The sequence below is a fragment of the Delphinapterus leucas genome, chromosome X (genome assembly GCF_059928025.1).
Source record: "Delphinapterus leucas isolate spDelLeu-1000000601 "Yukka" chromosome X, BTC_Dleu_Yukka2, whole genome shotgun sequence".
NCBI classification, from domain to species: domain Eukaryota; kingdom Metazoa; phylum Chordata; class Mammalia; order Artiodactyla; family Monodontidae; genus Delphinapterus; species Delphinapterus leucas.
The window spans coordinates 93940312-93962872 of NC_143150.1; the positions used below are offsets into that span (position 1 = coordinate 93940312).

At 42.8% G+C, this 22561-nt stretch overlaps 1 protein-coding gene across 1 annotated transcript in view; it reads left to right on the top strand.

The window, feature by feature from the left end:
* The first annotated feature begins 19814 nt into the window (after positions 1-19814).
* MAOB (monoamine oxidase B) overlaps positions 19815-22561 on the top strand; it is a 114227-nt gene continuing 111480 nt past the window's right edge. The window contains exon 1 of the mRNA XM_022556309.2: positions 19815-19987. Within this exon, the coding sequence (XP_022412017.1) occupies positions 19942-19987 (46 nt within the window). The 5' untranslated portion in view covers positions 19815-19941. The remainder of the gene's footprint in view (positions 19988-22561) is intronic.

The following is a 22561-nucleotide window of genomic DNA, read 5'->3' on the forward strand; positions in this document are numbered from 1 at the left end:
GCCCCTCGTGATTTCCATCACTTTCTTATTAACCTGGCCATACATTTATTTATTTATTTATTTTTATAAATTTATTTATTTATTTATTTTTGGCTGTGTCGGGTCTTCGTTGCTGCCATAGGCTTTCTCTAGTTGCAGCGAGCAGAGGCTACTCTTCGTTGCGGTGCGCGGGCTTCTCATTGCAGTGGCTTCTCTTGTTGCAGAGCACGGGCTCTAGGCATGTGGGCTTCAGTAGTTGTGGCGCACAGGCTCACTAGTTGTGGTGCACGGGCTTAGTTGCTCCGCAGCATGTAGGATCTTCCTGGACCAAGGATCAAACCTGTGTCCCCTGCATTGGCAGGCGGATTCTTAACCACTGTGCCACCAGGGAATTCCCAGGCCGTACATTTAAAAAGATGTTTGTTATGTCTCTCTATGTTTTGTATTGAGACAAATTTCACATAACATGAAATTAACCATTTAGAAGTGTACGAGTCAGTGATATTTAGTACCTTCACCATGCTGTGTAACCACCACCTCTGTCTATTTCCACATTTTTATCATCCCAAAGGGAAACCCTGAACCCATAGAGCAGTTAATCCCCCGTTTCCCACCCCCCAGCCCCTGGCAACCACTATGCTGCTTTTTGTATTTATGGATTTACCTACTCTGGATATTTCATATAAATAGTATCGTATAATATGTGATCTTTTGTGTCTGGCTTCTTTTATTTAGCATAATGTGCTGTCTGTTATATTTTATCTAGTGTTTTTAGCTGTTTTGTGTTGGGAGAATTTTCAGGACATCTAGTATATACATCATGTTGCTGGAAATAGAAGTCCTATATCTGATTATTACCGTGAGTAGGAAATTAAGGGACGTTACTGAAAATCCTTTTCACTGATATTTATCTGTTGGAGTTCAGAAACTTTCACTCAATGTTTTACTTTTTTTTTTAAAGCAAGAATAAGAGAGTTTCCTCTAATATTTGGTCAATAATTCCCTAAAACAGTGGGCATTCAAAGTATACTTTCATTTTATCCATATTTTGAATACACTAAATTGCACTTAATAAATTACTAGAAAAAGTGATTTTTTTCTAACTTCACTATAGGGAAAAAAAATTCTTGAATCAGGAAAAAATGTGTTGTGAATACATCTCCTTGCTTATCTCTCCCATAGGGATCAATTCTTAATGAGCTTCCAAATACTAGTTAGAAGTAGCAATTGTTTCTCAAAGTGAGGAAATAGAGGCTCTAGGATAGTATAGCCAGAGGCAAACAATATTCTTTTGATAGAATAATTTTGAATGTGCAAGATTTTCATGCGGTTTTGAACTGATAGAACAGTGTTTATCAGCTGAAGAGATTTGCCTCTTGGGAGGGACTCCAGATTTTCAAGGATCTTTCTCCTTTTCCTTTACCATGGGCAATTTTTCTTCTCCCCCAAATTGTAGATGAAGAAACATTTATTAAAGGTAATCATCTCTGCAATTAGCCAGTAACAATCTGGCTCTCATTTTCGGATGCACTTATTTTAATGAGCGAATCTGATGAGGTCAACGCAGGACCACTGAAGACAGGATCTTTGAAGTGAATGTGTGTGATCTTAATGGATGTAGTTCATCATTTGCCTTTTCATCACCCAGTATTCATGTCTCGCAGCACCTTTATTCATCTTAGAGATGAGCTCCTCAAATGCCTTATTTGCTCAAATTGTCCCTTATTTTTCTCAGGTGGATAGGGAAATAATTACATTAGAGGCTTCTTAGACATCTAATTCAACCAGTACGGGGTGCTTTCATCTAGACCAATGGTTCTCAACAGGGGGTGTTTTTTCCCCCCCAGGGGACATTTTGCTATGTCTGGAGACATTTTTGTTTGCCATAAACAAATGGCGGGGGAGGGGAGAGCAGTGGTGATGCTACTGGTATCCAGTGGGTAGAAGACTGGTATATCATTTAGGGTTCTCCAGAGAAACAGAACCAGTGAGATGTACATATATAGATGACGAGGACTATTGGCTCACCCAACTGTGAAGGCTGAGAAGTCCCATGATCTGCCATTTGCAAGATGGCGATCCAGGAAAGCCAATGGTATAACTCAGTCCGAATCAGAAAGCCTGAGAACCAGAAGAACCAGTGATTTAAATTGCAGCCTGAGGGCTGGAGATCAGATGAGATCCTTCAAGTCAAGCAGGCAGGCAGGAAGCAAGAGGGGCAAATTCTTCTTTCCTTCACCTGTTGCTCTAGTTAGGCCCTCAATGGATTGCGTGATGCCCACCTACACTGGAGAGGGCAATCTGCTTTACTAAGTTCACAGATTCACATGCTAATCTCATCTATAAACGCTCTCATTGACACACCCAGAAATAATGTTTAATCTGGGCACTCTGTGGCTGGTCAAGTTGACACATAAAATTGACCATGGTACCAGGAGTGCTGCTAAGTACCCTACAATGCTCAGGACAGCCCCCATAACAAAGAATCTTCCTGTCCAAAGTGTCACCTGTGCAGAGGTTGAGAAACCCTGATCTAGCCTGAAGTAATTTCAGAATTTAAATCATGTTCCTTCTTGGTCTCAGATGATTTTTTAAAATTATTTATTTATCTATCTATCTATCTATCTATTTATTTATTTATTTTTGGCTGTGTTGGGTCTTAGTTGTGGCATGCGGGATCTTTCATTGCGGCATGCAGGCTTAGTTGCCCCACAGCATGTGGGATCTTAGTTCCCCTACCAGGGACTGATCCCACATCCCCTGCATTGGAAGGCAGATTCTTAACCACTGGACCACTAGGGAATTCCCTCAGGTGATTTTTAAAGACTTTTTGTTGTTGTTGTTGTTTATTTTTTTTAACATCTTTATTGGGGTATAATTGCTTTACAATGGTGTGTTAGTTTCTGCTTTATAACAAAGTGAATCAGTTATACATATACATATGTTCCCATATCTCTTCCCTCTTGCGTCTCCCTCCCTCCCACCCTCCCTATCCCACCCCTCCAGGCGGTCACAAAGCACGAGCCGATATCCCTGTGCCATGCGGCTGCTTCCCACTAGCTATCTACCTTACGTTTGTTAGTGTGTGTATGTCCATGACTCTCTCTCGCCCTGTCACAGCTCACCCTTCCCCCTCCCCATATCCTCAAGTCCGTTCTCTGGTAGGTCTGTGTCTTTATTCCTGTCTTACCCCTAGGTTCTTCATGACATTTTTTTTTCTTAAATTCCATATATATGTGTTAGCAAGACTTTTTAAAATGCATTTGAAGTCTGCCAGGCCAGAGAATATGCTGTTCTATTAACATAACAAAATGTTATAACAAAATGTTAGTGATCTAAGATTTAGTCTCTCACATTTTTTTTTAAACATCTTTATTGGAGTATAATTGCTTTACAATGGTGTGTTAGTTTCTGCTTTATAACAAAGTGAATCAGCTATACGTGTACATATATCCCCATATCTCCTCCCTCTTGCGTCTCCCTCCCACCCTCCCTATCCCACCTCTCTAGGTGGTCACAAAACACCAAGCTGATCTCCCTGTGCTATGTGGCTGCTTCCCACTAGCTATCTATTTTACATTCGGTAGTATATATAAGTCCATGCCACTCTCACACTTTGTCCCAGCTTACCCTTCCCCCTCCCCGTGTCCTCAAGTCCATTCTCTACATCTGCGTCTTTATTCCCGTCCTGCCCCTAGGTTCTTCAGAACCCTTTTATTTTTTTAGATACCATATATATGTGTTAGCATACAGTATTTTTTTTCTCTTTCTGACTTACTTCACTCTGTATGACAGACTCTAGGTCCATCCACCTCACTACAAATAACTCAATTTCGTTTCTTTTTATGGCTGAGTAATATTCCATTGTATATATGTGCCACATCTTCTTTATGAGGAAATAGGCAGTCTACCTGAAAAAGAATTTAGAGCAATGATCGTAAAAGATGATCCAAAATCTTGGAAATAGAATGGAGAAAATACAAGAAATGTTTAACAAGGACCTAGAAGAACTAAAGAGCAAACAAACAATGATGAACAAACACAATAAATGAAATTTAAAATTCTCTAGCAGGAATCAATAGCAGAATAACTGAGGCAGAAGAATGGATAAGTGACCTGGAAGGTAAAATAGTGGAAATAACTACTGCAGAGCAGAATAAAGAAAAAAGAATGAAAAGAACTGAGGACAGTCTCAGAGACCTCTGAGACAACATTAAATGCACCAACATTGGAATTATAGGGGTCCCAGAAGAAGAGAAAAAGAAAGGCATTGAGAAAATATTTGAAGAGATTATAGTTGAAAACTTCCCTAATATGGGAAAGGAAATAGTTAATCAAGTCCGTGAAGGGCAGAGAGTCCCATACAGGATAAATCCAAGGAGAAACACACCAAGATACGTATTAATCAAACTCTCAAAAATTAAATACAAAGAAAAAAAAATAAAAGCAGCAAGGGAAAAACAACAAATAACATACAAGGGAATACCCATAAGGTTAACAGCTGATCTTTCAGCAGAAACTCTGCAAGCCAGAAGGGAGTGGCAGGACATATTTAAAGTGGTGAAAGGGAAAAACCTACAACCAAGATTACTCTACCCAGCAAGAATCTCATTCAGATTGGACAGAGAAATTAAAACGTTTACAGACAAGCAAAAGTTACAAGAATTCAGTTCCACCAAACCAGCTTTACAACAAATACTAAAGGAACTCCTCTAGGCAGGAAACACAAGAGAAAGAAAACACCTACAATAACAAACCCAAAACAATTAAGAAAATGGTAATAGGAACACACATATCAATAACTAGCTTAAATGTAAATGGATTAAATGCACCAACCAAAAGACATAGACTGGCTGAATGGATCCAAAAACAAGACCCGTATATATGCTGTCTCCAGAAGACCCACTTCGGACCTAGGGACACATACAGACTGAAAGTGAGGGGATGGAAAAAGATATTCCATGCAAGTGGAAATCAAAAGAAAGCTGGAGTAGCAATTCTCATATCAGACAAAATAGACTATAAAATAAAGACTATTACAAGAGGCAAAGAAGGATACTACGTAATGATCAAGGGATCAATCCAAGAAGAAGATATAACAATTGTGACTATGTATGCATCCAACATAGGAGCACCTCAATACATAAGGCAAATGCTAACAGCCATAAAAGGGGAAATCAACAGTAACACAATCATAGTAGGGGACTTTCACACCCCACTTTCACCAATGGACAGATCATCCAAAATGAAAATAAATAAGGAAACACAAGCTTTAAATGATACATTAAATAAGATGGACTTAATTGTTATTTATAGGACATTGCATCCAAAAACAACAGAACACACTTTCTTCTCAAGTGTTCATGGAACATTCTCCAGGATAGATCATATCCTGGGTCAAAAAGCAACCCTTGATAATTTTAAGAAAATTGAAATCGTATCTTTTCTGACCACAATGCTGTGAGACTAGATATCAATTACAGGAAAAAATCTGTAAAAAATACAAACACATGGAGGCTAAACAATACACTACTTAATAACCAAGAGATCACTGAAAAAATCAAAGAGGAAATCAAAAAATACCTAGAAACAAATGACAATGAAAACACGATGACCCAAAACCTATGGGATGCAGCAAAAACAGTTCTAAGAGGGAAGTTTATAGCAATACAATCCTACCTCAAGAAACAAGAAACATCTCAAATAAACATCCTAACTTTATACCTAAAGCAATTAGGGAAAGAAGAACAAAAAAAATCCAAAGTTAGCAGAAGGAAAGAAATCATAAAGATCATATCAGAAATAAATGCAAAAGAAATGAAGGAAACAATAGCAAAGATCAATAAAACTAAAAGCTGGTTCTTTGAGAAGATAAACAAAATTGATAAACCATTAACCAGACTCATCAAGAAAAATAGTCTCTCACTTTTCAGTGTTCCAGCTCAAGAAACTTAACACCTATATTCTGGTTGGATATTTCCCAAAATACAATCCTTAAAACACTAATGGGTGACAAGGGTTCCCCTGGAGAGCTGTAAACAGACCTAAAAATGTAAATTTTTACATTGCATCAGTGTTTCTGATCGCATGCAATTCCATAGACTTTTACTGAATTTTGTGGTACTAGTTCTTTTTCTACTGGAGAGTGCAATGAGTAGCAACAACAGCTATGGAATCTTTTTCTCTGCAGAAGTCATTCTCAGTCAAAAAACGATTGAGAACCACTGCTATGAAAACTTTTCTTTTCAACAGCTCCTCCTGATCAGTCTCCTGCTGAGATGGTCCATTCTTTCTCTCTGCTACTCTTTTCCTATAGATCTTGGTCCTCCTTCAAGACCTACCTCAAGACCCCTCACACTCATGGATGCATTCATTTTATTTGTTCATTCATTACACGCATTGAGAATCTACTAAACACCACTACCACTATGCTAAGGGCTAGGGACATTGGAAAATCCCCCAAAGACAGAGTTCCTTGAGTAGCTCATTGTTGGAAGAATTCTGACCTCTGTTAATACTTCCCTTTCCCTGCACCCCACAATTTAATACTTAATTATATCCTGCTACTTATTACTCTCAAATTGACTTTTTTGGCGTTGATTTCTCCTCCTGAACCAGAACAAAATATCTTTTCAGGCTAGGGTTGCCAGATAAAGTATAGGCCATCCAGTTAAATTTGAATTTCTGATAAACAACATCTAATGTTTTCAATATGAGTGTGTTGCAAATGTTGTATGCAACACATTTATATTTTAAAAGATTATTCAAACAACAAAGTCCTACTGTATAGCACAGGGAACTATGTTCAATATCCTGTGATAAACCATACTGGAAAAGAATATGAAAAAAATGTATATAGTGTATAACTGAATCACTTTGCTGTTCAGCAGAAATTAACACAACATTGTAAATCAACTGTACTTCATTCAATAAAATAAATTTTAAGAAAAGACTATCCAAGTGTACCTGGGCATCCTGTATTTTTATTTGCCAAATCTGGCGATCTTGTTTAGAGCAAGCGTTCTCTAGTGTTTTTCCTACATCTCCAAGGACGTATGAGAGAGGCCTGGATGTGCAGTCAGGACTCAAACAAGCACTCAAATAAGCAGCTGTCTCATTCCATTGAGGAACACAGAAAGTTAAAATATTCGTCCTCCAAAGGTAGGAACAGTGAGTAATTTGTTCTGGTTGATAGTGACATCATAGCTAAATCAGTTGTGATCTGAAGCAGGAGCAGGCTTCCAGGAAATGGTGGAGTTTAGGATGTAACTTCTAAAATATCAAATTAGGAGAGAAGAGAATCCATGCCCTAGGGATTTTTTCCTTCCCTCCAGGAGGATAGGGTGGATGACAGTCTGTCTTTTAGTCCCATCCATTCCAAGGTGAGTTTCACATAGGGCATGTATACTGATAATGCAGGGAAACAACTTGTTTCAGTCTCAATTATTTGGATAATTAATCACGGAAATTTAACCACAAATAGTATTTTTTTTTTCATCTAGCACTTTGCTATCAATGAACACTATGCTATTTCTGTGGTCAACATTGTAACTGAAAATACCCGGAGTTACTCCTGAAATCTCAACAGTGATGAAATGACTTGACTTAAATGTCCAGAAAGCATAAACAGCCATTGCCAAATAGCATCCATTTTGAGCCCAGCAGGTCAGAGCTTCTATTTGCAACCTCAACTACAAGTATTGCTTTTTGGAGCCTGAAAATGCCCTGCTATGTGGAATTGGTCGGTAAATGTCACACACATATAGTCCAAGTATTATATAAACAGGAACTACTGTCACACAAAATGCCATGACAACTTCACGACACGTGAGCTTTTTCATCCTTGTTTTTCATTGCCAGGAGTCCTGCATTTTAATCTTGGCTGTATAAAAGGGTGCTGTTTTTTGCAGGAGGAAGGAGTAACAGAGATGAAATTACTTCCTGTTCCTATTTAGAGCCTTCTGTCTGTCCCATTGTCTCACTAGTAGGGCCTGCCTGACACTGACATTGCTCCTTGGTCCCGAGGCTTTAGGTGGACTGCTGTAGGGACGTGACTGGAGATGTAGACCAAATAGCTCCAAAGGTCTTTTCTAGCTCTGTGGCCCACATCATCATTCCTCTTAAGATGGGAAGGTATTAACTTTTCATCTGTCTTGAGGAGATGGAAAGTTTATTTGAATTTGTTCTAGGTTATTCCAGGTAGAGAACCAAGAAACTGAATAATTTACTAGATTAGGAAGTAAGGAAGATGGGGAAACTTTATGTTCTCTGGAATACAGTAAATCCTCTATTATCCAACATAACTGGACAGTATTTTTCAGATTAACACAAATTTATCAGCCAATTACCAGTTTTCAAATGTTTTGAACATAATCAAATATGCTTAATAAAATTACAGTAAACAGATTTTTAAAAATATCTTATTCTGAAAAATTTCATAAATGTACACAAGTAGAAAGAATAGTATATAAGTGAAGTAAGTCAGACAGAGAAAGGCGAATATCATATGATATCACTTATATGTGGAATCTAAAAAAAATGATACAAATGAACTTATTTACAAAACAGAAATAGAGTCACAGACTTCAAAAACAAACTTATAGTTACCCAAGGGGAAAGGTGGGGGGGAGGGAAACTAGGAATTTGGGAGTAACGTATACACACTACTGTATATAAAATAGATAAACAACAAGGACCTACTGTAGAGCACAGTGAACTCTACTCAATATTTTATAATAACCTATATGGGAAAAGAATCTGAAAAAGAATATATGTGTGTGTGTATATATATATATATATATATATATATATAAAACTGAATCACTTTGTAGTATGACTGAAACATTGTAAATCAACTGTACTTCAATTAAAAAAATAACAAAATAATGTATTCCTCATGCACCTATCACTTATCACCCAGCTTCAATATCTATCACCATTCTGCTAGTCTTGCTTTATTTACAGCAATCACTATGCCCTCTTAGTGTATTTTAAAGCAAATCTCAAACACTATGTTGTTTTACACTCAAATATTTAGTATGCATCTCTAACTGTTAAGGATATTTTCATATAACCACCATGCCCTTATCACATATGTCAAAATGAACAATAATTGCTTAATATCATCTAGTAGCCAATCCATAGTCAAATTTCTCCATCCGTCCTCAAAATATAATTGGTGTACTCTAATCAAGATACAAACAAAGAAAAAAATAAAAGGGCTTCCCTGGTGGCGCAGTGGTTGAGAGTCCGCCTGCTGATGCAGGGGACACGGGTTCGTGCCCCGGTCCGGGAAGATCCCACATGCCGCGGAGCGGCTGGGCCCGTGAGCCATGGCCGCTGAGCCTGCGCGTCCGGAGCCTGTGCTCCGCAACGGGAGAGGCCACGGCAGTGGGAGGCCCGCGTACCGCAAAAAAAAAAAAGATCCAAACAAGTCTACACATTGCATTTGGTTGAGCCTTTCAAGTTTCTTTTCTAGTGAGCACAATTTAATCTGTTTTTATTGGACAATTTAGAAAACATTCCAGGATTTCAGAGACTCTTGGGATCCTTAGCATAATAATAATTACACTGCACATGGCCAGATGTCTGTGAGTAAGTGATTATAGTATACAGAATATCAGACTGTGGTTTAGAGCTTTGGGATAGAGAGCTTCTTCCAAGTGATACACAAAGAACCAAAGTGAGACCATGGCCTTTGTCACACAGCTTCTTTCAGAAAAATGTGTAAAAGACTTAGTTGAGCTTTGTTGCCTTTGTTGTACAAATGCTTTAGCTAGCATCTTCCGGTTTAAAACAAACACCTCCAAAACACTACCTAAAGTCAAGACTATCAATTAGAGAAATCACAGTAAAATTTGAAGACATTTCTACTGCAAGATTTTTATGGGTGTAAGGTATGTCAAGAAAGAGCTAATGGGTCATTTGATTTACTGAGAGAGAAAATACACCATTTCCAATAGGATGAGAGGCTTCACCAAAGCAGCTAGCTAGGCTCAGGAAATTGGGGAAACCACATGACAGGGCACCGAGAGGGAGAAAAAAAAAAATCAAGCGGTGGTAACACAGAAGGTATTGGGTTGGCCAAAAAGTTCGTTCGGTTAGTGAATACATTGTTCAATACACTTCTTGGTGAAAATGAACGAACTTAAAACGGAACGAACTTTTTGGCCAACCCAATACATGAGGTTTCAGCAAAGTGACTCAGAAAAAGGTACCTGAAGAGGGCTAAGATAAGAGGAGAAAACAGTCCTGATACTGTGCATTAATCTGCCATAACAAAATATCACACACTGGGTGGCTTCAAACAACAGAAATTTATTTCTCAGTTTGGGAGACTTGGAAATCTGAGATCAGCGTGCCGACACGGTCAGGGTGTGGTGAGGCTTCCTGGCTTTTACGTGGCCGCCTTCTCACTGTATCTTCACATGGCAGAGGGAGAGACAGCAGGAGAGAGAGAGAGAGAGAGAAAAGGAGAGAGAGAGAGCTAGAGGGCTTTGGTGTCTCTTTCTAATAAGGGCACGAATCCTATCATTAGGGCCCGAGGGAACTCATCTAAACCTAATCACCTCCCAAAGGCCCTACCTCTATATATCATCACACCGAAGAAAGGGCTTCAACATATGACTTTTGGGGGGACATGTAGCACACGGGAACCAAGGGAATGGAAAGGAATGAAGGGCAGCGTACTGCCAATTGTCTGAAGACAAGAGTGCCACTGTTCTCTTGGGAAATGCAAAGACAGAAAGTATATTTAACAGTTTTCCTACCCCTGTATAGGAAGTGCAACCTATATATGCCTTGGATGGGGCAGGAAAAAGTGAAAGTGATAATGTGAGAAGCATGATGCTGACTTATATAAAGTATAGGAAAGCAAGGCTCAAGAAAGGCAGGCAACCGTTTGGATTTTCCAATTAGTTTTGGGTGCAGATAAAACTGTTAAACAGGGCTTCCCTGGTGGCGCAGTGGTTGAGAGTCCGCCTGCCGATGCAGGGGACACGGGTTCGTGCCCCGGTCCGGGAAGATCCCACATGCCGCGGAGTGGCTAGGCCCGTGAGCCATGGCCGCTGAGCCTGCGCGTCCGGAGCCTGTGCTCCGCAACGGGAGAGGCCACAACAGTGAGAGGCCCGCGTACCGCAAAAAAAAACAAAAAACAAAAAAAACCCTGTTAAACAGCTGGACTTAGCAAACTGCTGAAAACTAGACTGAAAGCTCTCTAAGGGTAGGGTCTGGGTCTCTACATCATTGCTGTCTTTAACACTTAACAGTGCATCTGCCCTGTGATGGGCATTCAATCCATACATGAATAAGTGAACTATTTAGTCCTCGTGGAAATAAAGTGACCACATGTGTGCAATGGTTACTGTGTGCCTGCCAGCCTGGCTATATCAGGAGCTTTGAGGATGTGATAGCATGTTTCCTGTCCTCAAGGTAGACATATTGCAATCAACAGAGTTTAAACCGAGTGATAGGGAATTCCCTGGCGGTCCAGTGGTTAGGACTCCACGCTTTCACTGCTGTGGCCGCGGGTTCAATCCCTGGTCGGGGAACTAAGATCAGCCAAGCAGCCAAAAATCAAAATTAAATATTGGTGTTTTACGGATTCAGTGTAGGTGGAGATGAAGGGGGCCTGAGGACCCCGGAAGGTTAATGTGAGCAGAGAGACTGACCTAGACATTATAGGAGAGGCAAGGGGCTTGGGTAGGCAGCGGGAAGACAGAGCAGTCTGGTGATGGGTTGGTAAAGACAGGGAATGGGTAAAAAGCAAAGACGCAGGGGCTGGAATGAGCCTGGGTGGTGGTGAGGAGGCTTGCTCAAAAGGATATGCATGGGGAATTATGGGGAGGGCTGTTAAAAGCAGGGGGACCAAGGTCAGCTCAAGGGATGCCACGAAGCCAGGTAAAGGGTCTTAGACGTCATGCGAACACCACGGGGGCAAGGTTGATCGCATTTTCCCCTCTTTTCGCTTAATACTTCTGCATTCGAGTCATTGTTAGGAAAGTTTTACCTACTCCTAGTTTATAAAGGATTTCTCTGAGCACTTGTATAGTTTAATCTTTCACATTTAAATTCCTGATCTGTTTGGAACGTATCCTGGTATATATTGTGAGACATGGATTCAATTTTATCTTTTGCTTTATGGCTATCTAGTTATTTCAGTACCATTTATTAGTAACTCCATCTTTGGGGGGACATGTCAGAAAGACAAAGAAGTCAGCTTGAAGGGGCACCCCAACTCACAGACAATTTGATCAAAATAAATATAGTAGTGGATTATAACCTACTGAATAAAATAAGGATCCATGAGTCCATCCTGCTGTAAATAATAAGCAAAATACATTGAAGATTTGATGAGGAATAAGATATTTACATAGTCTCAAAGTACCTCTCCACAAAATAGTTATTAACTACAAACGAAAAAAGTAACTTTGTAGAAGAAGCCTGGAAGATACCACCTTAACCAAGATATCAAAATTAACATCACTAGTAACGGGACCAATTGAAATTGCACCTGATAGGATGCAATTAGGAGAACACAGACTTCTGTGAGATCCCTACCAAAGATGCATAAAATGAATCTAATCACAAGGAAACAACAGACAAACCCATGCTGAGGGACATTCTACAAACTTCCTTGACTAGGGTCTTCTAAAATGTCAAGATCATGAAAGTCGAGGCAAGACTGAGAACTGTTCCAAATTAAAGGAGTCTAAAGAGACAGCACAACTAAATGCAACATATGATTCCGGACTGGGTCATTTTGCTAGAAAGGACATTATTGGGACAATTGGCAAAATTTGAATGGAGTCTGAGGATTAGATCACAGTTGTGAGACAACATAAATTTTCTCATTTGGGGGGCTGTATTGTGGTTTTGTAGGAGAATGACATTGTTCCTAAGAAAGACACACTAAAGTATTTGGGGGTCGTGGTGATGGGACATCATGCCCACAATTTATTCTCAAATGCTTCAAGGAATAAAAGGTTCTTTGTACGTACTTGTAACTTTTCTGTAAGTTTGAGAGAGACTGTGTAAAACAACATAGTTACAGAGAAAAAAACACCTCCCCCTTTTCCTGATTTGAGATTCACCTTTTATCACATGGTAAATTTCCATATGCAACTGAATCAATTTATGCAATTCCATTCCATTGAGCTGTGGATTATATAGTTCATGAATTAATGCCACTCTGTTTTAATCATAGAACCTTTTCTACTGTTAAAAAACAAAATTCAACTGAGTAAATTTAAAGATCTAATCGGCTTTATTCAATGGTTCATGAATTGGGCCAATATTATAAAATATTGGCTATATTCCCTGTGCTGTACGATGTATCATTGTAGACGAGAGATTTTAATAAAGTTAATAGGCTATAGAATAAATATACAAAAATGAAAGTCCTCCATTAAAGAAAACAATATTATATTCAAATATATAATGAAACAAAAGACGTCATTCACAATAGAAAAAAAATACCTAGGCATAAAATTAACAAGACACATCCAAAACCTATATGAGTAAAATTACAAAACAGTTTGGAAATACACAGAATTCTACTTGATTGAGTAGAAAAATATATCATGTGCTTGGATAAAAGGAGTCAACATCATAAAAATGCTCGCTCTTCCCAAGTTAATTTTATAAATTTAACAGATTCCAGTAAATCTGTCAGCCCCCTTTAGGGGGTGCCTCAGCTGTTGAAAGCCGTGTCACCATCCCCAGGCAGCCCACTGCCAATGGAAGATGAGGCAGGAGTACAAAGGCCTGGCCCCTGCTCCAAGGGGGAACAAGTATGCAGGGCCATTCCAGTCCCAGAATTCCCTGCACAGTTGGCTGAACCTTCCACTGGGACTGAATTACAGGTCAACTTCTCTAACTTCCTGCTTCCTTCCTTTCCCATCTGCAGTCCTGGATCCTGAGAGGACTCCCTAATAAATCTCCTGTTCACTAACCTCTGTTAAAGTGATAAACACCCAGATGCCTTGATAGCTTATGTGAGCAAACTGATACCTAACTCAGTTCAGGCAGTTGTATCCAAGAAATGGAAATTCAAGAACAACCAATCACAAACAGCCAGCTAGGCTTTTCCAGATAGGCAGCTGCTTAAGCTCTAGCCAATCAAATAATTCCCTTGCTTTGCTTCCTTCTCTGATGTGTAAAAGCCTTGCCCCTCGCTCCTGCCATCCAAGTGCCCCCCAATCACTTTCAGTTTGGCGCTACTCCATTCGAATAGATTTTTGCTCAAATAAACTCCTGAAAATTTTAATGTGCCTCAGTTTATCTTTGAACACCTCTATTTCAGAGTCTGTTTCCTGAGTAATCTAGACTGTGACCGAGGCTGTTGGATTGGCTTGATCTGTGAGGACAGAATCCTCAATTCTTCATGCTTTGGGCACAAGGCTGGTCTCTACCCCTGAAGAAAATTATCTCAAACTCATTATGATACCACTTAGGTTCCCGAGGAACGGTAAATTCCTGCAGTGTCTCCAGGTTGCCCCCTCTCATAGAATATTTTTCTTTCCTTGTAGATGTGGGTGTCTGACTTAAAAAACATGATGATGCTATATATCTTCTGAAGAGCCCCCCACCAGCCTCGGCTGTCGGTCCACAATCCTGGCTGCACTGCCACAGACAAATGGATCTCTGTGTGCACTGCCAAACACCATATTCATTATGTAATATATCTACTTAAGATATATTATTTTATGTGAATAGTTATAATATATATTAATATGGACTACATTAATATATGTATATGTAATATATAGTTCTATGATTACATTCAGTCTATTACTATATATTTCAGAGGTATGCTCAGGTTTTCTACCTTCTGTATTACATTTCAGGTTTTTGTAGTAGACTGCCCAATTCCCGCTTCACTTATTTTTACAGTTGTTCATAGTTAAAGCCCCTAATGGTCACAACATCCACAGTGAAGAATACTTTTTTCCTTCTTTAACACTTTGATTTCAATCATTTTGTATAAAGTGAATGTCTATTACTTAGAAGAGTTCAAGTAGCTCAAGCTCCAGCTATTAGCATCATTTTGTAATGTGTAACCCTCTCCACCAGGAATATGTCTTGCTGTGATAGCCGTCTATGAGGGGAGATTATTCAACACAGGACTACATAAAGATAACCAAAGGATTGGTTCTGCATCTGTGACCTCACACTATGAAATGAGAATCATATAAACAAGAATAATTAATTTATTCAACAATGAATAGTTAGTATATGGTGGGGCTCTAATACTCATTTCTAATTTCTTCTTCCCCAAAGAATTGGTGAACACCCTTAACACGGTGTTCTTGGGAAATGTTCTGAGCTTCTCTTCTTCCTGAGCTGAATAGTTTGCAGTTTGCTCTTCCCCTGTGTGTCCCCTACAATCCTTGTCATGTCATCTGATACGTCACCCCTTGTTTAGGAAACTTTATTGTGATTCGTAGAAATATTCTTAGTCTCAACATACAGTCGTTGTAAAAAAAAAAACACCGCTTTGGGTCCAGTTGGTTTAGCACTTATGTTGCAGATAAGATTTGTTTTTCTTCATCAGGCTCTGCAACATGTCTAGGTACGACCTCTCTCTTTCTGAAGCCTTGGAGCTTGGTGTTTTGGCCTGAGGCCATATGTTCTGGGGCCCACCCCTCTGTGTTGTGCCCCTTTGTCCCAGTCCTGCCCTGTTGTGGCAATGAGGTCATAGAGGAAAGAGCCATCCTCTGGTTCCTTGGGCAGGAAGAGTCATTTCTCTTTCCTCTCAACCTTGTGTCTATGAGCCAGCTCAGAGCATCCATCTCACTGCCGGCCTGTTAAGGGCAGTCGTGAAGACCCACCTGTCCTCTGCCTTGTTCTCTGCCAATTCTGCTTTGATCCAGTTCCTGACCAGTCCCCTGTCCCTGGGGCAGGTCTTTCCTTTGGCATCTCAAACCAGCCTGTGGACTTTTGAGTTGAACCTCAGGCTTCTAGCCCAAAGTCCCGTGAAGGACTTTGACTTTGAATGCAGCTAGGCTCCCCCAACTCTCTGGCTGCTTGAGGCTGTGATTCCCCTCTAAGCAAGTCCTTGAGGCCAAAGGTAAGGTCTTGGCCCATCGAAAAATCCCCTACTGCCTTTTTGTTGTCCCCAAGGAGGGGATTTAGACACTCTCAGATTAGGATCCAAGCTGATGATGGATTTTTCACTGGGCTGAGCCAGAGGCCCTATAATATTTAACCATTGTTAAGTTGTTAAAATTCCTATTTAACATTGTTAAAAAGCAGCGATGGCTGAGACCCTTTCATCATTTGATACTTCCATGTATATTTTAAAAAAAAAGATTAACAGAGAAGTTGGGAAAAAGAAACTGGTAAACTCTAAAGAATCTAATTTTAAAACAAAATTTTCTATTTCCTGTCAGGCTTCCAGTGTTCAAAAAAAAGTGAAATGTACAACTTAGATAATATCTGGTGAACTCTGTTCTGCACAGGCTGCCTCTTTATTGAAACCTCCTGTGGCATCATAAGAGACTCACCTAGACATCTGTTAATGAAAAGCTGGACAGCAAGAAAGAAGTAATAAGGACATTTTATCTCTTTGGCAGTCTTCTAATAAAAAAAAAATGAAAGGAAAGTAAGTTCATTTTAATTGATGAAAGAAACACGGATTTCATCAAGTTGGAAAAGGCAGATAAACACTGCTCGGGGCAAACAGCATTCCTCTGTGCTTCTTGTTTAGAGATGCTGAGCATCGCTCTACTGGATGAATTAGGTTCATGGTAATTATCTGTTTTCATATTCGCTTTTCCTAGGATTAGCATCATTTCTGATCGATACGGGGATATTTCCAATGATGAGCACAGGGCCTGACACAGAGCTGGTGTTCAATAAATCATTCTGGAACGGATGAATAAAACATAATGCAAGATCTCTTCCTGCAGGAATTTATTATCTACTTGGGAAGAGAAAAACACACACACACACACGCACACACACACACGATGCTTCCTGTCATTTTCTTCATTGTTAATATTTCACTGTTATCTTATTTTTCATTATTAGTTTTGTAGTGTTTGTAATAAGTCCTAAAGGTGGTCAAAAATGTTCTTTGTAGGGCTTCCCTGGTGGCGCAGTGGTTGAGAGTCCGCCTGCCGATGCAGGGGACACAGGTTCGTGCCCCAGTCCGGGAGGATCCCACATGCCGCGGAGTGGCTGGGCCCGTGAGCCATGGCCACTGACCCTGCGCGTCCGGAGCCTGTGCTCCGCAACGGGAGAGGCCACAACAGTGAGAGGCTCGTGTACCGCAAAAAAAAAAAAAAAAAAAATGTTCTTTGTACCCTGGACTGTGTCCAATTTTTCCAAGTCTCCAGCCTCAAGCTTTCCTCCCAACTCTGCCTGGAGTGCTCATCTTCCTCGGCAGTTGATTAACTCCTCTTCATCCTTCAAGGCTCAGCATAGTTGATGTTCCATAAATGCTTGTATAATGAACAGACATCTTATCATTAAGATCACCTTGAGATAGGTCAGGGGCTCTGGACCGTGGAGCTGGTTCTGAAACTGATGGAGAGCAGAGGCCTGGAGAAGAGTGGAATGTGTTCAAGGTGTGTGGTCCACAGACAGCAGCACTGACATCACCTGGGGCTTGTTAGAAATGCAGCTTCTCAGGCCCCACCCCAGACCTGGGTGATTTGTACCCACATCCAAGTTTAAGAAACACTGCTTTTAGGGAGGGCTTCCCTGGTGGCGCAGTGGTTGAGAGTCCGCCTGCCGATGCAGGGGACATGGGTTCGTGCCCCGGTCCGGGAAGATCCCACATGCCGCGGAGCGGCTGAGCCCGTGAGCCATTGCCGCTGAGCCTGCGCGTCCGGAGCCTGTGCTCCGCGGCGGAAGAGGCCACAACAGTGAGAGGCCCGTGTACCGCAAAAAAAAAAAAAAAAAAAAAAGGAAACACTGCTTTTAGAGGCTTCATTTTGCCGCATGATGCCAAGGGAGAAGATGGACCTTGGCAGTTACCCCACCTAGGAGGCTGAGGACCCTGAACAGGCCTGGACAACTGCCCGGATGTGTCTCTAAAGGCTCCTTTTCCCTCCACAACCAAGGCTTGAGTTCAAGCCATTTTTGGCCTCGTAGAGCACAACGTAACTGGTTACTTTTGTCTGGGGAAAATGCTGTTTGCCAGTGAGTTTTCTCCGTAAACACCATGGAACTGCAGTTCCTCTCCCGGCCTTGCTGCCCGTTGAATATCGAGAAAGGATAGTCAACCTTCATTGGACTCAAAGCTTTATATGCCCAGGCCTCTGGCTGACTTTGCATTGCTGGAACCAAGCAAAGGACATTCCAAGCAGATCTCACAAGCATCCTTTCCACCCATCCTGTCCCACCCTCCTGGATGTGTGATTCTCTTGCAGGCTAGGTAAGGGGACAGAGTGTCCACAGCTAAGGAGCCCACAACTTCAGGGACCTGTGGATGGAAGTGGATGAGTAAGACTTGACAAGGAGGAGGCCAGCACAGGCTGCCTGCTGGGTGAGGCAGTGGGGATGTGGGCTCAACATTCAAACACAAGAACTGTTTTACACCAAAGCGTGAGAGATGGAAGTTTCCAGAATTCAGCTTAGAGCTGGGCCAAGGCTTTCTCTGCCACCAGTGACTTCTTAGTCACAGACATGCCCAAACCCTCTTCTAGCCTGAGGGCAGCAAGAGCTCAGAATTCTTTGGCAGCAAGTGGATACATGGACTGGGGTGGGATGAGATAGAGGTGTACTTCAGGCTTCATCAATTCACCAGACCTGGAGCCAGGCCCCCACCAGGCCCACAGCTTCCCTATTCTGAACAGAAGCACTTCACAGTTATTTCTTGAAAAAGCCACACTACACTGCTTCTTTCTGCTTTGGGTTCTCAGAGGTGGCTCTCCGGGTGGTATGAAGAAGTACACCTCTGTATTACTTAAAGCTGCCTCAGCTTAAACATCTCATCCTACGTTTGGCAAAGCCCAGGCCCATGTCCCAGGGCCATAACTAACTCCCCTTGCTGATTCAGGGAGGCCTCTGAATTCTACCCTGACCATCCAAGGCCTCACCCTGACACCACCAGTTTCCTGGGTTCCTGCCTCGGCAGCTCCCACAAGGGACACACTGGGCTGCTCAAGGAGCAGCTGGCTGTTTTGATCACTTGCAAACATGAGACTTTTAAAGATAACCTTTAGGTGTTGCATTTGCAATACGAGGGAAGAACCTGCTTGAGTTCACCGTGGGCATAAGGGCAGGGAGAGTGGGGAAAGAAGTGGGTACTCGGAAGCGGGTGAGAGGGGTTGGCAATCCCACTCAAGTATATGCCAAGGTAATGGCAATACTGTGTGGTAGATCAAGGTGGGTCTTGGAATCTTCCTGGCTTTTTAGAAAAGCATTATTTCTGGCTTTTTATCTTGCCTTTGCCCCTCGCTAACTACTTTATCTCACTTTACCTCACCTGTAAAATGGGCTGTTGTAAGGTTTAACTGGGAATTACGCATGTAAAATGCTTAGTACGGTGCCTGGTACCAGAAAAGCCCTCATTTACTGTTTGCTATTCTCTCCACTGATCCTTTCCAGGGAGTCACTGGGGTGCTGGAGGAAGACACCCAATCTGCCATCCTCCCAGCCCCCAAGCTGAACAGCGCACCAGGGAAGCTGATGGGAAAATACCGTGCAGTGCAGAAGGCCAAAGGGTGGTGGTTCCGGGCATGGACTCTTGCAGGCCCTAAGTGACCTCTCTGCTCCGGCGTCCGCCCTCCCCAGGTTTGAGCGGCGGAGCTCCGGGCGGGGTCGGGGGCGGTGCGCGCTCCAACCAGGCCGGCGCGTAGGCGGGCGGGCGGGGCTCCGCGACCCGACGCCCTCGGCCGGCAATATAGCCGCTCGGCTGAGGCGCTGGTGCGCGGGGGCAGCGCAGCGGGCGGGGGCCGCGATCCAGACACCGGAGCAGCTGGCACCGAGGTGGCCCGGAGAGGGACGAGCAACATGAGCAGCAAATGCGACGTGGTCGTGGTGGGGGGCGGCATCTCAGGTCAGTGGCGGCTGCGCGCCCTCCTTCCTCCTCCCGGGCTCCGACAAGTGGCCGCCCAGGGAGGCACGCAGGGCGGCAGTGGGGCGGGGTGCCGCCAGGAGCCCCTAGACCCTTCGTGCGCCCGAGGGGATCTAGAGGGTCCCGAGCGCGCACACGGAATCCTCCCTCGGGGGAAGGATTTGGTGCGCCCCTGGACAGAAGCCGAGGGCTGGAAATGTGTTGAAGGTCTGGGGCTGGACTTTGAACTTTTCCCCGGACAGCTGCCAAGCCTGAGCTAGCTGGAATTTTCAAATCGCGGGGGAAGAAAATGGGCAGGGGACAGAGTCTTACTAGGGGGTGGCATAAAGGTCAGTCACTTGCCCCAAGCAAAGGTCAGTCACTTTGTTGCAGCCTGACCTGGACACTCTACATCCTTACTTGGAGCAGGCGTGCACCACTGCGTGTTGTTATTCTGGAACCAGGAAAACGACCTTGAACAGCTCCCAGTTCAGAAAGGATTGGACCCTGGGGCAGTCGATTACTAAGGACCCTCCTCACCCTGATTCTTTGTGGTTCCATGATTGCCATGTGTCTGCCTGGGGCTGCAGGGCCTTCTTGTCAAATGCCTCTTCTCCTCTCATTCCCTCCTCCCCCCACTCAGTGGCGGTGGCCAAGAAGCCCAACAGGGATGGGGACAGAAACTACCCTCTTAGACACGGGGGGAGAGGGGCCGTGCACACAGCAGGGCCCCCAAAAAAACGGAAGCCAGAAGAGGGATGGGGTCAGTGGGGGAACCCACCCTCTCAGGAGGGTCAGGCGGCTCCTATGGGATGGAGTCAGTGGAAATAAGCAATGCTTCCAAAACAGCCTGGCTAACAGACCCCTGGCGATGCTTTGGCCGAACCCGCAGGACCTCCTGGTGCTTGAGCAGTAATTAGGACACCTCCACAACCCAGGAATGTGTTGGCTAAAATGTGCCCTAACCAGATCTCAGGAGCAGGGCTCCACCTTGTTCCCTGTGGGGCGGGCAGGGCAGAGGTGCTCTGACTCCCTTGTGCCAGGTGAAGAAACCAAGGTGTTGGATGTTGGGTGCTGCTCTTCCACTCCAGCCTACCTCACCTTTGAGTCAGATCTCAGGGGTTACCACTTCTGTCTGCCCGGTTCCTCCTGAGCTCACCCATGCCAGGCTCTGTGGCCGGTGCTGCAGGTACACAGGTACATAAGCACAACAGCATGCTGCGGTAGGCTAAGGCTATATAGATGCCATTGTCTTTCAGTATTTTTGACATCTTCTCTCCTAGAAGAACTTGGACTCAAAATCATATCTACCTAGGTGTTTTAGAAAATATCGCAAGATGTGCCTCCATGCTGCCTTGCACAGCACCCCATCTTAGGGAAGCTGAAGCCTCTCTTTCTAGGCCCCCAAAGTCCTTTTCTTGCCCAAACTATGTCTAACGGGTTCAGATTCTTCTGTTTTCCCTCTTATTTTGGCCTTTCTGATTCATACTCCAAACCTTCAAGCTCACTCAAATTATTCATGTTAGACTCGTGTAGGAAAGATAGATAAGGTTTTAGCTATTTTTTCCAACAGTGATGAATCTCTACTCTGACCCCCAAACTCCCCAAACAAGGGACTGGTGAGTAGATCTGCCTTTTCTCAAGAACCTTACATAGAATAGGCATTGTTCTACATGAGGATAACACCAACTAGTCATAGCTAGGTTACAAGGTTCTTGTGAAAGGTAAGTGAAGCAATGTGTGTGAAAATGGCTTTGCAAAGTCTGACATATGTATGACACAAGGTCTTGCAAGAGTTTTGCTCATTTATTCAAACAGTAGGCATTAGGGCCAGCTGCGGTAGAGGATGCAAAAATGGGTCACATTGTTCTTGTCCTGGAAGATTTGTCTATTCAGGAAGGGAGGTGAGGTATCCAGGCAAAGACAATACAAGGTAGAAAGCGGTAGGTGTCACAAGAGGGGTCCACTCATTAATTCATTATCCATTCATTCAAGGAACATTTGCTTCCTGTCCCACATCTTATCCCAAAGGGAATGGAAGGTTAATTAGGCAGAGCCATTGCCCCTGGGGTAGTCACACGCTGAGGCAGAAGGCAGAGTCATGAACAAGTGAAACTAATGACCTATGATAGATGCCTTAGTAGCAGGAAGTTCTAGGCAAAGTGCGTGTCCAACTCTGCCTGAGAATATCTGGGCAGACTTCACAGAGGAGGTGACACTTGAAGTCGATCTTAAGGAATGGATATGAATTCACCAGGAGACTAGATGAAGAAAGTATTTGAAGCTAAAGAGCAGCTTATATAAAATCACAAATATGTGAGATGTTCTCATGCTTAGGAAACATAAGAACTTCAGTGTGGAGTGTTGGGGGGACTTGTGAGAGACCAGGCTACGAAGGTGGGTTGGGATGAATTGTGGGGAGCCTTGTATGTCATCCCACAAAGATTTAGTTCCTTCTGAGGTCAGTGAACAGCCACTGATGATTTTTCATTCACAGAGTGGCATGTGTCAAGTGACAGGAATATGGTGATGCAAAAAGAAGAGCAGGCTTGGGGGAAAGATGGGACATCTAGAGTT